This window comes from Lathyrus oleraceus, chromosome 5 (genome assembly GCF_024323335.1).
Source record: "Lathyrus oleraceus cultivar Zhongwan6 chromosome 5, CAAS_Psat_ZW6_1.0, whole genome shotgun sequence".
NCBI lineage: Eukaryota > Viridiplantae > Streptophyta > Magnoliopsida > Fabales > Fabaceae > Lathyrus > Lathyrus oleraceus.
In genome coordinates, this window is record NC_066583.1 from 253,373,441 (window position 1) to 253,389,857 (window position 16,417).

Below are 16,417 nucleotides of genomic sequence, written 5' to 3' on the forward strand. Positions count from 1 at the left end.
ATACGCGCTATCACAATAAAAAAATAGAAAAACAGGTAGGACCTTAGTATTAATAAAAAAATCTAATTTTTATTATAAGTAAATTTGGTTGTTTTATTACATTCGACTATCTGAAACTAATATGAATTAAATATATTAATAATCAAATATATTAAAAAATAAAATTATTTATAAGAATAATGCTAATTTATTCGATTGAGTTATAAGAACAGGTATAGATATAATAAAAATGTATTAAAAATTATATATTGAATTTAATACAAATTTATAATTCATTATTTTATTGTTTTTTTAATAAAAATTTCTACTTGTAAATTTTTTAACATTTAATCAAGAGTACAAGTTAGCCCCACTTATAATAGTTATAATAGTGACCGAGGATAATAATGGCCGAGGGTGTAAAAAAAACAATAAATGTGAGAGGGAGAAAATGAATAGAAAATGAAAGTCAATTAACAAGGTGGAGATGGACCAGTCAATGTCGATGACTCAGTTCCCAATCTGCAGTCACATTCTCCACACGTTGCCTCATCACCTCCCCGTGACGTTATCATTCTCACTGACCAGACTGCCCGATCTGCCCGTCTTACACTATCCAAACCCAAGTACTGCCAAGCTCATCCTTTCCCTTTAGTCTCTCTCTCTCTCTCTCTCTCTCTCTCTCTAGATTCTCGCACGCTCTTTCGTTCTTCATCGTAAAGCGGTTCCCAAATTCATCATCATCCTCTCGCGTGGATCCGATTATCGCGCTGCAGTAAAATCTCAACCGTGCTCGTATTTTGAACTATCGAATTCTACTTTAGTTAGGGTTTCATAGTTCTCTTCGGTGTGATTTAGGGTTTTCGGTGGATCTAGGGTTTCTCGAAGGCGTAACACATGGGTTTTAAGATCTTATTTGCTGTGTAATTTAAGGAAGGATTTGTAGTGAAGAGAGGAAAAACACTTGGCACATGTTGAAATCCCTCAAACGTGGCGAATCGTCTCTTAAAGTGGATGTTTCTTCTCCATCTTTGTCTTCGTGGTCTGCTAAGTCGTTCAGTAAGGTATTGATGTTAAAATTGTATTTGAAGCTTTTCATTTCTTATTTTTGTTGGCTTTTTTGTAAGACATGTGTTCTACTGTGGTTTAAAGGTAAATTTGGGATTCTATAAGAATTAAGTGTAGATTTATAATGAAGTGTACATTTGTTATATTCAATTCAATAGGCTATATAGTTATGACATTTGTTGCGATCCAATTCAATAGGCTATATAATACAGTCATGACATTTGTTAGCTACCAAATCAGTAATCGAGGTAATTTTGTAAAAATGTACTCCAAATTAGCTTATTCAATTGTTTTTTCTTTTATTTTAGTGAAAATACCTTAAAGAACTCTCTTATTGTAGAAGGGATGTAATACTTCTTAATATATAGTGAAGTGCCAAGGAGCTTATCTTCCCACTTGATTAATCTCAAGGTCTAGTCTTGTGAATGGAGATAACAGCAATGGATAGTTTGTTGTGGCATGATGGGAGAACTTTGTCATCTTAAGTGGTTTGACTTGGTTTGACTTATATTAGTTGGAGTTTGATGTTGTGACTTGATGTATATATTTATGGCTATTACTTTGGCCAAATTGATTACAATTATTTAAATTTATGTGTGTTGGGAATTTTAGTGTAATCTGTGCCTGTTACCCGTGGATGTATGTGGAGAATTGGCAATTTGTTGTTTCTTGCAAAACTTAGCATTTGTACTTGTTGGCTTAGCTGTGCTTGCATGGAAAGTACACTATCTTCACCAATTTACTTAAATAATCATTATAGGCAGTGCAAATGTTTCTTTTTATTTCCATTTACTTTCCAATGCAGGTAGATTTTATAACATGTAATGTATTTTGTCACTGATTATGGAATCACCTAGCTTAATGCGTATTGAGTTAGATACTAATTTCTACAAGCTTACCTAGTTTAATGCTTATTGAGTTAAATACTGATTTCTACAATCCCAATGTCTTATTAACAAGATTGTTGTCTGTACACAGAGGGTTTTGTGCATGCGTTCTCTTTTTGGTACTCCATCCGTTTCAAATGAATTGTCATGTTAGAAGTCTTAGTTAGTTTCAGATTATGTAGCTTAGAAAGTCAAGAAGGCACTATTTTTTTATTTCATTTTTTTAACTTTCTTTTGGGATTTCCACTATGTGGAATTAGAGAGAGCATTGACAAAAAGGTGAATAAAAAAGGTGAATGAAAATAGTGTCTGGGAATCAAAAAGGTGAATTGGGATTGAAGAGGGTGTGAGTTTCAACCTCTATTGGCGAAATCAGAACAAGGATTAAATGACCGGAGGTGTTTTGCAATACTCACTTGATTTGATCACTGAACTTGGATCCCCAATACTTAGTAGAGGGAGGGGGCTTGTAATTTTCTAACCATTAAAGTTGAATTGAAAGGTGATACAATAATATGTAGTTATATTTCTCTAAAGTTGTAGATATTTGATAACTTTCTTAATCATTGTGCAAGGCTTCAAAAATGATCATTTTGAATGGAGGGAGTAATTTTTTATTTTGGGCTTTTTCTAATATGAGGGTTGCACTGTAAGAGAGAAAGTATGTTATTCTTAACATAGATTGAAAATTCAATATAGCTGGTTTCTAAAACTTCAAAATGTGTTATTGCATGTGTATGTATTTCATCTTAATCACAGGCATCTATTTTCTATAAATGGTTATGATTTTGTAATTTTCTATTAAGCATATTTATCACTTCATTTAGAGAAGCCAAACTTGGTTGCATGATAATCTGTGTTGAAAAAACTAATTTTATGTATGGAGAGCTTAGACGGTAAAGGGTAATTAAATTCTTGTTAAATTATTATTATTCGATTTTGCTTTTATTGGTTTTTAATTTTACTCTGCATTTGGTTCTCTAAAGAGTTGATGGTGTGAACATATTAGCATTGATTACTTTATCTCTTTTGGTAATGCGTGGAACTTGTATGTACCACTTCCTACAAATTTATTTCAAGTCTAAATACAGGTTTCACTTTATTGTGATTTTGTTTCATTAATGAACTATTTTTCTTCTGTTGCCAAAGAAGAATGTGTACCTTAAAATATTGCTTTGAAGGGTTTAGCTGTCAAATAGCTGTTTAAAGCATAAATGGGAATGTTTAATGTTTGTTATTTGAAATGTAAACTACAGAGTTCTCTGTTAATTGAACTGTAATGATTTACACAGAAGTTTCTCTCTTCTCAAATGCAGGACGGTCGAATAATTAGTGTTGGTGACTGTGCGCTCTTCAAACCATCGCAAGATCGCCCACCTTTTATTGGAGTAATTTGTAGTTTGACACTTGGTAAAGAAAGTAAATTGAAGTTAAGTGTTAATTGGCTTTATCGGTCCATTGAAGTAAAACTCAGCAAAGCAGAGCCCTTGGAGGCTGCTCCCAACGAGGTTTTCTACTCCCTTCATAAGAGTGAGATTGATGCTGAATTGCTAATCCATCCTTGTAAAGTTGCATTCCTTCCTAAAGGCGTAAAACTTCCAGCAGGAATTTCATCATTTGTGTGTAGGAGGGTTTATGACACATCGAACAAGTGTTTACGATGGCTAGATGATCAAGAGTATCTTAATGTAAGTAGTGGATGTCTTATGTTGTTGTCTGTAATGATCTTTTTATAGTGCCTTATATTTTCATCTCTTATTTTCCAACATCCCAGGAATGCCAAGAAGTACATAAGTTAGTATATAAGACTTGTGTAGAAATGAATGCAACAATTCAGCCAGGCGGTCGGTCTCCTAAGCCAATGAGTAGCCCAACTTCAACATCACAGGTGAAATCAGTTTCAGATAGTGTGCAGAACAGTACTTCTTCCTTTCCTTCTCATGTTAAAGGGAGGAAAAGGGATAGGGTAGAGCAGGGCTCCGAGCCCATCAAGCGAGAACGTTCAATAAAAATTGAGGATGGACATTCTAGTAATTTTAGGCATGATAGCATTTTGAAGACAGAGATATCCAAAATTACAGAAAAGGGAGGGCTTGTTGATGCCGAAGGAGTCGAAAAGTTTGTGCAGCTGATAGTTCGTGATAGAAATGAAAAGAAGATAGATTTAGCTAGCCGGTCATTGCTTGCAGCTGTTATTGCAGCAACAGATAGATTGGATTGTCTTAGTCAGTTTGTGCAGCAGAGGGGTTTACCTGTATTTGATGAATGGCTCCAAGAGGTCCATAAAGGAAAGAACAGTGATGGTACTGGGTCTAGGGATGGTGATAAATCTGTTGAGGAATTTCTCTCAGTATTACTTCGGGCACTTGATAAGGTCCCGGTCAATCTACAGGCTCTAAAGATGTGCAACATTGGTAAATCTGTGAATCATTTGCGAACCCATAAAAACTTTGAAATTCAGAGGAAAGCAAGAGGTTTAGTTGACACATGGAAGAAACGTGTTGAAGCTGAAATGAATATAAAGGATGGAAAGTCTGGTTCTGGTCCCAATTCCCCCTGTCCTGCCAAATCACGGGTTGCTGATATTGGTCAAGGTGGGAATAGACAGTCAGGCGTGTCATCTGATGTTGCCATGAAGAGTTCAGTTACACAGATTTCTACATCTAAAACTTCTTCCTTGAAGATTGTCCAGGGTGAGAACACGCCTAAATCTGCATCCACATCTGCATTTCCAGGACATGCAAAATCAGTGCCTTCGCCTGTATCTGCAATTACGAGCTTAAAAGATGGACAGCCCCATGTCGCCGCTGTCAATGGCAGTTCTGATATTCCTACCGCCAATGCAAAGGATGAGAAAAGTAGTAGTTCTAGTCAATCTCACAACAACAGTCAATCTTACAACAACAGTCAATCTTGTTCTAGTGACCATGCTAGAACCGGGGGTCTTTCGGGAAAGGAGGATGCCAGAAGCTCTACTGCAATGAGTGCAAATAAGTTATCAGGTGGCTCTTCACGGCATCGGAAATCTATCAATGGACTCCTAGGTTCAACTTCATCCAAAGGGCAAAGGGATAGTCGGTCAAGTAGGAAGTCCTCCTTGCACAAAAGTTTAACTTCAGAGAGAAGATCTCAATCTGGATTAATTGAAAAAGCACTTGATAAAATTTCAAATGAAGGCAATACTCCCAAGCTAATTGTTAAAATTCCAAACCAAGGTAGAAGTCCTGCTCAAAGGGCCAGTGCTGGTTCTTTTGATGAACCTACAATCATGAATGGTAGAGTTGCTTCTCCTGTTCTTTCGGAGAAGCATGATCAGTTTGATCACGGTTTAAAGGAAAAGAGTGACTTTTATCGAGCCAATATTGGCTCTGATGTTAACACTGAATCTTGGCAGAGTAATGATTTTAAAGATGTATTGACTGGCTCTGATGAAGGCGATGGATCCCCTGCTGCAGTTACTGATGAAGAGCACTGTAGGACTGGCAATGATTGTAAGAAAACAGAGGTATCAAAAATTGCTTCCTTGTCATCTGGGAACGGACAAAAAGCTGGGAATTTGCAGGATGCTTCTTACAGTTCCATAAATGCTTTAATTGAAGGTGTTAAGTACTCTGAATCTGATGATGTTGGAATGAATCTTCTTGCTAGTGTGGCTACTGGAGAGATGTTGAAATCTGAATTCTCGACACCAACTGAGTCTCCAGAACGAAAAACTACTGCTGTTGAACAGCTGTGCACAGGCAACACTGCAGTTAAGTCCTCTGAAGAAAATATTGTGCGGGATGAATGCCACTCAAATAATGGTCTTGATGCTGAAAATAAAATACATGGTTCTATATCTGGCGAGATGAATGATGGTAATGATTTTGATTGTCCGGCATCTGGAGGAAAAGCTCTAGGTGAGCTAGATAAGCCTGTTAATGCACGTAGTAAGGATTTGCAACAGGTTACAGGAACTTTTCAAACTGGATTAGAAAGAAAAGGAATACCAGTTGAAAAGCCTGTTCCTGCTTCATTGCGCGCACTTCCTCAATTGCAAGAAGCTAGGGATGGTAACTGTAGTAAGCAGCTCCTGGAAGAGGTTGTGAGTGGAGTGAATGCTGGTGAAACTCTTGGTATTAAGATAAGTAGTGTTGCTGGACTTAAGGTGGAAGCAATTGACAAATTGTTACACACATCTGTGGAAGTGGATGTAAATGGTGATCACAGTGCTGAACGATCAGGCGTCGACAGACTGACGAATCAAAATTCTCCCACTGTTCACAGACAATCCGATTCAGCTAGAGGAACAGATGATGATGTACTCCTATCTCGTGGTGTTGATAATCCTGAAGACTTCAATGAACGAGAGCATGGAAAAAACGGCGATATTTCTGCCGAGAACCATGCTAATGAGGATAAAATGCTAAGAACTGAGTGTGAACATGTTGTCTTGGCTATGCCTGCGAAAAGTGGTTTGTGTTCTAGTGCAACTGATTTTGCTGCTGAGCGTGTGGAGGAAAATTCAGATATAAAAGAGGTTCATGACGAAGATGCTGGACAGGAGCTTCACAAAGCTTCATCTAGCTTTCATTCACAAGAAATGGATAAACAACTGGATTCTAAAGGATCAAAACTGAATGCCATTGAAGCAGAAGAGGCTGAGGAGTGCACCTCTACCACAGCAGACGCTTCTTCTATGTCTGCTGCTGCTGCTGTGTCAGATGCAGATGCAAAGGTTGAATTTGACTTAAATGAGGGGTTCGGTGCCGATGAGGGAAAGCGTGGTGAGTTAAACAGCATTGCCACATCTGGGAGTGCACCTTCTGTTCGATTGATCAGTCCTGTACCATTTTCTGCTTCATCTTTGTCTTATGGTATTCCTGCATCAATCACTGTGGCTGCTGCTGCAAAGGGCCCCTTCATGCTGCCTGAGAATTTATTGAGAAGTAAAGGGGAACTTGGTTGGAAAGGGTCAGCTGCTACTAGTGCATTCCGGCCAGCTGAGCCCAGGAAGGTTATGGAAACACCTCTTGTTACACTAACCACCCCTAATCCTGATACTGCCGCGGGAAAGCAGAGTCGACTACCATTAGATATTGACTTGAATGTGGCCGATGAAAGAATACTAGATGATATTTCATCTTCACCTTGTGCTCGTTACATGAATATTGTATCTCTTGAAGCCAATGATTATAATCCAGTATGCAATAAGATGGCCTCTCCTATTCAGTGTTCTGGTGGTCTTGGACTTGACTTAAACCTAATGGATGAAGCTTCTGATATCGGTAATTGCTCTGCAAGCAGTAGTTATAAGATAGATGTACCTCAAATGCAGGTGAAATCATCATTGGGTGGCCGTTCAAATAGAGAAGTGAGTGCCCACAGGGACTTTGATTTGAATAATGGACCTTCAGTTGAGGAAATCACCACTGAACCATTGATGCCCTCTCAGCATGCCAGGAGCAGTGTGCTAGCACAACCATCTGTGTCTGGACTTAGGATGAGTACTGCCGAGCTAGGTAACTTTTCTTCATGGCTTCCTTCCAGTGGCAACACCTATTCTGCTGTTACGATATCTTCAATTATGCCTGATAGAGGGGATCAGCCCTTTTCAATTGTTGCCCCTAATGGATCACAAAGATTGTTGAGTCCTGCCACTAGTGGCAACCCATTTGGAACTGATATTTATAGGGGGCCAGTATTGTCATCTTCTCGTGCAATGGCATATCCATCTGCTCCATTTGAATACCCTGTTTTCCCTTTTAATTCCAGCTTTCCTCTTCCATCATCGTCATTTTCTGCTGGATCGACTACCTTTGTGTATCCAACATCAGGCAGTCGACCTTGCTTCCCTGTGGTAAATTCGCAGTTGATGGGGCCTGCCAGTACAGTTTCATCCCATTATCCCAGGCCTTATGCCGTTGGCCTTCCAGAAGGTAGCAGTAGTACTAGTGTTGAGACCAGTAGGAAATGGGCAAGACAGGGCTTAGATCTTAATGCTGGACCTGGAGGTTTAGACATAGAGGGGAGAGATGAAATCTCACCTCTTGCATCAAGGCAACTCTCTGTTGCCAGTTTGCAGGTCCTAGCTGAGGAGCATGCAAGGATCCATCTGGCTGGTAGTGTTCTTAAGAGGAAGGAGCCTGATGGTGGGCGGGATGGCTACACCAAACATTCCTCATGGCAATAGAAATCTAGAATCTTACAATCTGATTGATCAGAAATGTTTGTAAGTGTTTAGTATTGTATATTAAATTAAACTGTTGTTTGTAACATTCTGGGACAGGATATTTGAATATATATCGTGTATCACGCTAATGTAATTTAGTGGAGGGGGATGCTTGTTGTATTAAGAAATATATTTAAATGGTAAATGAATAAGTGCAATTGCAGTTTCTCTGCGGGTCATATGCCCCATTTTCATTGAGAAATTCTTCTCTTTGCCAGCTAACTTTGTGTGCACCGTTTCATTTTTTCTTGTTACTCTTGCCGTAGTTTTGTCTCTTCTTTCTCTTTCTTTGGTAACACGCAATTAAATATTATGATGGTGCTTAAAATTTCTGTGTAATAAAAATGTCTTGTCTTCAGTGATTTGAGGATGGGCAATGTTCAATTTTCAAGAGGTCTTCATCTACTTTATACCAAGTCTTTTTGAAGACTTGGGGTGGTAAATGAGTGCTTCATTGTGTTGGAAGACTCTTTGGTTTTGAGGAATCTTTATGGAGGAAAATAGTTGCTTGCTCTAAAATATGTTCTTGGTGGCCGAAAGTTTATTTTCCTTTTGGAGATACATGAACTTTAGGAAGACTTGTAGTCTGTGGCATCTAAATATGTATCTTTGGAAGCATTATAGACAAAATACGGAGATGAATTTTCGTATTTATATTATCATATTCAATTTTATATAAATTAAACTACACACTAATCAAATAATATGAAAATGACATATATAAATGAAATCAAACTATATAATAAAGTTAAAATAAATTATAAACGATAATAGTGTTCCTAATATAAATATTATATACTATTGTGTATGCCTTGAGTATATTGTGTATGCCTTGAGTCCCTTGTTCCTACGTTGTCTCATGTATTGCATGTGTATGCCTTGAGTTCCCTGTTCCTACGTTGTCTCATGTATTGCAGTGTCGGATATGCCTTCTCCATGATGGCATCTAGAATGTCCTTCACTTCATAGCCATCCATAAAGACTCATTTGTGTATACCCGCTTGCCCAACCTCCATAATACATCGACTTATTCGTAACACATCATCTGGGTGCAGTTGTTTGTCATCTGTTTGGTCTTTCACATACAACTTTCAGCTAATTTGGAGTACAGGTAGACCAAACAACAACCCCCCATATGTACTCATGGATCCCTTTCAAGTAAGCGAAGTATTTTAGGTAAACCACATCCAAATAAGTGACACTCTTGTCCATACAAAATGGACATGCGAAGTAGGTACAATAAGTATGTTCTCAATGTGTATGCGATATGCTGCATAACCTCCTCATCATCACCAGCAGTCTGCTCTGTCGCATGAAACTATTGTGCATGCGACCTTTCTAGGAATGGAAACCTAGTATGACACCCTCAAATGACTTTTAACTTTTATAGGGCATCTCGGGTTAGCTTCCAGATAGGTCACCATAATCTCCACTGCGTCATTTCTGTTAATCCCGATGTGGTCCAACAGTCTCTCCCTGATTGGAAGATGCAGCAGGCATGCGACATCGTCCAGTGTGATGGATATCTCACCATGTGAAAGATGGAAAAATGATGTCTCTGAGTGCTATCTATCTATAAATGCGAATATTATACCATGGTTAATCGTGATATAACCGGTCATGCACAAGTCTCACAGTCTAGATAGTTGCATCGTATCCTGAAACCATTGCTCAATAGACTACGATAAATCCTCAATCCTCAATCTTCCAGTCATGATTAATGCATTTTAAAACATCACAAATTTGCAGAAAAATAAATCATCGCCAGAAAGATCGAATTTTATAACAAATGTGTTTCAAAGAATGAATACATTTAAATTTTACCTCACCGTCCGACACGTCTGGCAACATGGTTAGGATATAGAGGCAGTAACGATTAGTTGGACGAGCCTAATCCAAACCCCTGGCTGCATGGGTTGCCTCGAGTGCCTCAACATGTACTAGTGGGGCTTCCAGGGGCATTAGGAGGTGACATCTACCGCATATGAAAAGACAAAGGCGACATGTGTCACCTCTACATCAACCGAGCTAGAACCGATCGGTGCCTGTGATCGAGTTCTTTCCATCGAAATTGATGCATATTGCGAAACTCTTTCATGCCTCAATCTATCTTGGTTATCAACTATAATGCTATAATTAAACCACACAAGCATTATAAGATAAAATATGTAGTGTTATATTTATGAATCACTTTGCCTAGGGCGCCAACTTGGGACCTTCTTAGAAAAAGGCGACAATATGAGGTCCCCCGAAGGGAGGTACCACCTAGCCCTTAAGTTTTCCTCGCCTCTTAGAGGAAAAGTATGGAATAAGACATGTCTTGAATAAAGAGAAAGTCACTGTCGTTACTGACCCACAACTCCCTTGGAAATATGAATTCAACTGACATATTCCAAAAAAAAACCTAGGTATCGGGAACTCCTATAAATACATTACCCCTCAGGGGAAGTGGGACATGTCCTTAATTCATACACACTTATTACTACTCAGAGAGTTCTAAACTCCTAGTAGCCTAAACACCGTTAACGCAATCTCCCGTATGCAACTCAACAGGGCGGACCACCATCAGGGTCTCTTACCTTACGTGAGTTGGTCTCTCAAATAACCTTAACAACAGCCGTAAATGGTTACTCGCCGCCGTGAGTTAACCGTCATCATCCCGACGTGTAATAAATCCACTAGGGCCTCTGAGTCTCCCTATCATTACAGGGGAAACACGCACACACTTATACTTTTTAAACAGTATGGTGGTGCACACCCAGGGCGCCAGTAAAACTAGCATGGGCCACACCTTCCACTTTAATTTTGTCATCCCATCTTTCCCGTTTGGAGATGGCTAACATGAACCTACACCACTTATCAAACACCATTGTTGGAGGTATTTCTAGGAGAGGCCTCTCTGGGGCCGCTCGATAAAGATGCGCAAGGAAGGTGTTCGTGGCGAACATGATATCCTCTGGTTATCCTGAAAACACCATAGGAAAGGCCAGAGCTATCATTGTTTTCTCCGATGAAGATGCCTTGGACGTCAACCCTCACGACAACGACCCTTTAGTCATCATTATCCAACATGAAAATTGGGATATCAGGCGCGCCTTGAATGGCCTAGGCAGTTAAACCGATACATTATTCTGAGATGTCTTCCAGAAGTTACAATTGAATCCAGATGACATCCATAGGTTCACCGGCTCTCTGACAGGATTACCAGGCGAACAAGTGTAAATAATGGGTTATGTGATCTTAGAAACCACCTGCTGCGAGGGAGCTAACATAAATACCATAGGCGTCACTACCTCATTTTGGACAACATGTCACTTTACAACATCATCCCGGGGCGCCCAACCATCAAATCCCTAGGGGCAATCATATCCATCCGATATTTAACCTTGAAATATCTAGTCATAGATGTCAGAGTGGGCACCATCCGATGAGATCAATAAGAAGCTCGTAAGTGTTACCTTAGCAGCCTAGAGACGTCAGAGAAGAGCTCTCCCTTTTTGATGCCCAACCTTCAGAAGTTCCAAACACTGACTTCGAAGGTTGGGACCCCAGGCTAGGTGCGGAGCTGGAATGATTCACGACCATAGAAGACTTGAACGAAGTCCAAATAGGACCTCATGCTCTACAAGTAACAAAGATAGACACCTCGTTGTCTGTAGGAGAGGAGCAGGAGCTAGTCGATCGACTCAAAAGAAACGTCGACATTTTTGCCAGAGCCCCCTCAAACATGCCAGGTATAAACACCAAAGTTGTGAGCCATCTTCTTGCCATCCATCCATCCTCCAAACAAGTGGTGCAAATGAAGCATAAAGTGGGAGAGGAAAAAAAGGGCCTCCATTGATGAAGAGGTAGAAAAGTTATACAACGCTAGATTCATCACTGAAACGAAGTATCCCACCTGGCTGGCCAACTGTCATACTCCAATTTTGTTTGGGCATTTCAACATTTCATGCATCCAACTCCATTTTGTTTTGCTTATAATAAATTTTAGGGAGAAAAATTTCGAGATCAGACTTGCAACTATCAGTCTTATTGACCCATGGATCGTGTAGTTTAATCCGACATTCTCGTTTAATTTTTTCATTCCATTTGCGGTCGCATTTTGACCAGTCTGAGTTTTTTCAATCAAACACTTTTTACATAAAAAATTGATATTTATCTGTTTGTTTTACAGAAGTATATTTCGTGTAGATCATTTTAATGCTCCGTATCGGATGTCACCACCTGAGATGAAAGAGTTGAAGAGTCAACTAGAGGATTTGCTTGATAAGAGGTTTATTCGTCCGAGTGTGTCACCGTGGGGTGCGCCTGTCTTGTTAGTTAAGAAGAGAGAAGGTACTATGAGGTTGTGTGTGGATTACAAACAACTGAATAAGGTTACTATCAAGAATAAGTATCCGCTTCCGAGGATTGATGATTTGATGGATCAGTTGGTTGGTGCTTATGTGTTTAGCAAGATTGATTTGAGGTTTGGGTATCATCAGATCCGTGTGAAAGTTGAAGATATTCAGAAGACTACTTTTAGAACAAGGTATGGACACTGTGAGTATTCGGTGATGCCTTTCGGTGTGACGAATGTACCTGGTGTATTTATGGAGTACATGAATCGAATTTTTCATAAATATCTCGATGAGTTTGTTGTTGTGTTTATCAATGATATTTTGATCTATTCGAAGAGTGAAGAGGATCATGCTGAGCATTTGAGGATTGTTTTATCTGTATTGAAAGAGAAGCAGTTGTTTGCTAAACTTTCGAAGTGCGAGTTTTGGTTGAAGGAAGTGAGTTTCCTTGTCCATGTGATCTCTAGTGGTGGTATTTCGGTTGATCCTTATAAGATTGAGGCTATATCTCAATGGGAAACACCGAAATCTGTGTCTGAGATTCGTAGTTTTCTTGGTTTGGCAAGTTATTATAGAAAGTTTATTGAAGGCTTTTCTAAGTTATCTTTGCCGTTAACGCAGTTGACTAGGAAAGGTCAAGCTTTCATTTGGACTGCACAGTGTGAAGCTAGTTTTCAAGAGCTAAAGAGGAGATTGACTACTGCTCCTGTTTTAATTTTACCGAATCCATCAGAACCATTTGTTGTGTATTGCGATGCTTATTTGATGGGTTTAGGAGGTGTGTTAATGCAGAATCAACAAGTTGTAGATTATGCTTCAAGGCAACTCAAAGTGCACGAGAGGAATTATCTGACTCATGATTTGGAATTAGCTGCTGTTGTGTTTGTTTTGAAGATTTGGAGACATTATTTATTTGGGTCGAGATTCGATGTGTTTAGTGATCACAAGAGTTTGAAGTATTTGTTCGATCAGAAAGAGTTGAGTATAAGGCAAAGGAGATGGTTGGAATTCTTGAAGGATTATGATTTTGGTTTAAATTACCATCCTAGCAAAGCGAATGTTGTAGCCGACACTTTGAGTGGAAATCTTTGAATATGTCAATGTTGATGGTGCGAGAAATGGATTTGCTTGAACAATTTTGAGATATGAGTTTGGTTTGTAAAGAGACTTCTTTTGGAGTGAAGCTTGGTATGTTGAAGCTTACTAGTGGAATTTTGGATGAGATTCGAGAAGGTCAGAAATCTGATTTGGTTTTGGTAGATCGACTGACGTCGATCAATCAAGGTAAAGGTGGTGATTTTCGGATTGATGAGAATGGTATCATGAGGTGTCATGATAGAGTTTGTGTTCCCGATGTTTCGGGTTTGAGAAAGAGGATTCTTGATGAAGGACATCGTAGTGGTTTGAGTATTCATCCTGGTGCTACTAAGATGTATCAAGATTCGAGGAAATTGTTTTGGTGGCATGGTATGAAGAAAGAGATTGTGGAATTTGTGTATTCGTGTTTGATTTTTCAGAAATCGAAGATTGAGCATCAAAAGCCGTCTGGTTTGCTACAACCGTTATCTATTCTTGAATGGAAATGGGATGGTATTTCTATGGATTTTGTTTCTGGTTTACCTAGGACTTAGAGTAATTGTGAAGCTATTTGGGTTATTGTGGACAGGTTGACGAAATCTGCTCACTTTATTCCGATTAGAACGGATTATCCGATGAAGAGGCTTGCAAAGTTGTATATTGAGAAAATTGTCAGTTTGCATGGTATTTCGTCTAGCATTGTGTCAGATAGGGATGCACGGTTTACTTCGAGATTTTGGGAAGGTTTGCAACGTACTTTGGGTATAAAGTTGTGTTTGAGTTCTGCTTATCATCCATAGACAGATGGTCAAACTGAGAGGACAATTCAATCGCTTGAGGATCTTTTGAGAGCTTGTATTTTGGAACAGGGAGGTGCTTGGGATAGTTTTTTTGCCTTTGATTGAGTTTACCTACAACAATAGTTTTCATTCGAGTATTGCTATGGCTCTGTTTGAAGCTTTGTATGGTAGAAGGTATAGGACGCCTTTGTGTTGGTACGAATCTGGAGAGAGTGCTGTGGTTGGACTTGAGATAGTTCAACAGACTACTGATAAGATTAAAATGATCATAGAGAAGATGAAGGTTTCTCAGAGTCGTTAGAAGAGTTACCATGACAAGAGAAGGAAATCGCTTGAGTTTGAGGTAGATGATCATGTGTTTTTAAGAGTTACCCCAGTAATGGGTGTTGGTAGAGCATTGAAGTCACGTAAGTAGACGCCACGTTTTATTGGTCCGTATCAGATTTTCGAGAAAGTAGGTGATGTGGCTTATCGGATTACGTTGCCTCTGTCACTTGCTAATCTCCATGATGTGTTTCACGTGTCTCAATTGAGGAGATACATTGCGGATCCTTCGTATGTTGTCCAATTAGATGATGCTTAGGTTAGAGATAATTTGGCCGTGGAGACATTACATATATGGATAAAAGATAGAGAGGTGAAACAACTCCGTGGTAAAGAGATCGCTTTGGTGAAAGTCGTTTGGGGAGGACCGGCTGGTGGAAATGTGACGTGGGAGCTTGAGAGTCAGATGAGGGGTTCATATCCAGAGTTGTTTGGTTGAGGTAATTTTCGAGGACGAAAATATTTCAAGTGGGGGAGAGTTGTAACACCCCAATTTAATTTCCGTTTTATTTATTAGGTGTTTATTTTAATTAATCATTATTTGGTGTGATAATTAATTAAATATGTGTTCTGGTGATTATTTGAATTATTTGAATATATGTGTTATTTGAATAATTGAATTTTATGAGTAGAAATAGCAATTGTCTAGTAATGGGCCTAATTAATTAGAATGAGTGGATAAGTGGGTTAAACCCATTATGAGTTAAAAAGATAGCAAGGATTTTAGAGATTAGAGTTAGTTTTGTAAAACAAGAGAAGAAGAGAGAATAGAAGAGAAAAGAAGAGAAAGAGGAGAAGAGGAAACTAGAAGAAGAAGGACCTAGAGATTTTATCTATACTAAGGTAATGGTGGGATTTCAAGTGGTCATGAGTAAACATAATGTATGTAATGTATGTGGGTTAGATATCATGAACTTAGGATTTGGGGATTTTGGTTTTTGAGAAACCCTAACATGTGTTTATGTTTTAATCCATGAAATTGATGTTTATGTTATGCTATGATGTTTCTATATTGAATTCCATGAATGGGAATGTGTATAGAACATGATTTGGTGTATAATTGCATGTTTGAGTTTCACTTGAAAATGGTTGCTTTGGGATTTTGGTGAAAATTAGTGGAGCTTAGAATCTTGTTTCTATGATCCTAATAGTTGCTATATGATATATATAGGTTGTATAACTATTTATTTCATAAAAATGATGGATTAATGTGGTTATGTGGTGAAAATTCGTGCTGGACAGTAGCATTTTCGCAACAACAGTTTTTCTGGTTTTGACAGCATTTTCGCAACAGCAAATTTTCTGGTTTTTGACAGCATTTTGAAAAACTTGTAAATTCAATAACTTTTGAACCGTAACGCCGCTTGAGGTGCCGTTTGGACCGTTACGAAGCTAAGAATATTATCTATAATGTGATATTCATTTTGATAACAGTAGATTAATATTTTATCAAAAGAATCCTAATGTGGATGTATGTTGTATGTGTGGTGAATGTGAATGAGATGTTTTCTATTGTTTGACATGTATTGGATGGTTTTAGATGGATTTTATGAAGAAACATAATACTTGAAATTATGTACGTGATGATGTGAATTGGTGAATTTGATGAATAACATGAATTAGCTTGTTTTCTTTATGTTAATGTGTTGTGATGAGATGATGAATGCGATTTGATGTATTGTTTGGAATTGAAGTCATGTTAGGTGTATGTTGTGCAAATGTTGGATGTGG

The 16,417-nt window shown here is 38.6% G+C and overlaps 1 protein-coding gene and 1 long non-coding RNA gene across 2 annotated transcripts; both read left to right on the forward strand.

The window, feature by feature from the left end:
- Window positions 1-474: 474 nt before the first annotated feature.
- Window positions 475-8,311, forward strand: LOC127083598 (uncharacterized). The gene is made up of 4 exons (XM_051023910.1): window positions 475-754; window positions 838-1,043; window positions 3,251-3,622; window positions 3,709-8,311. Exons 2-4 carry the CDS (start codon window positions 951-953, stop codon window positions 8,104-8,106), a joined length of 4,863 nt encoding a protein of 1,620 aa, XP_050879867.1. The 5' UTR covers window positions 475-754; window positions 838-950; the 3' UTR covers window positions 8,107-8,311.
- Window positions 1,052-1,728, forward strand: LOC127083599 (uncharacterized). Its single transcript, XR_007788477.1, has 2 exons — window positions 1,052-1,295; window positions 1,388-1,728. It is a non-coding gene; the product is annotated as an uncharacterized LOC127083599 (long non-coding RNA).
- Window positions 8,312-16,417: the final 8,106 nt, after the last annotated feature.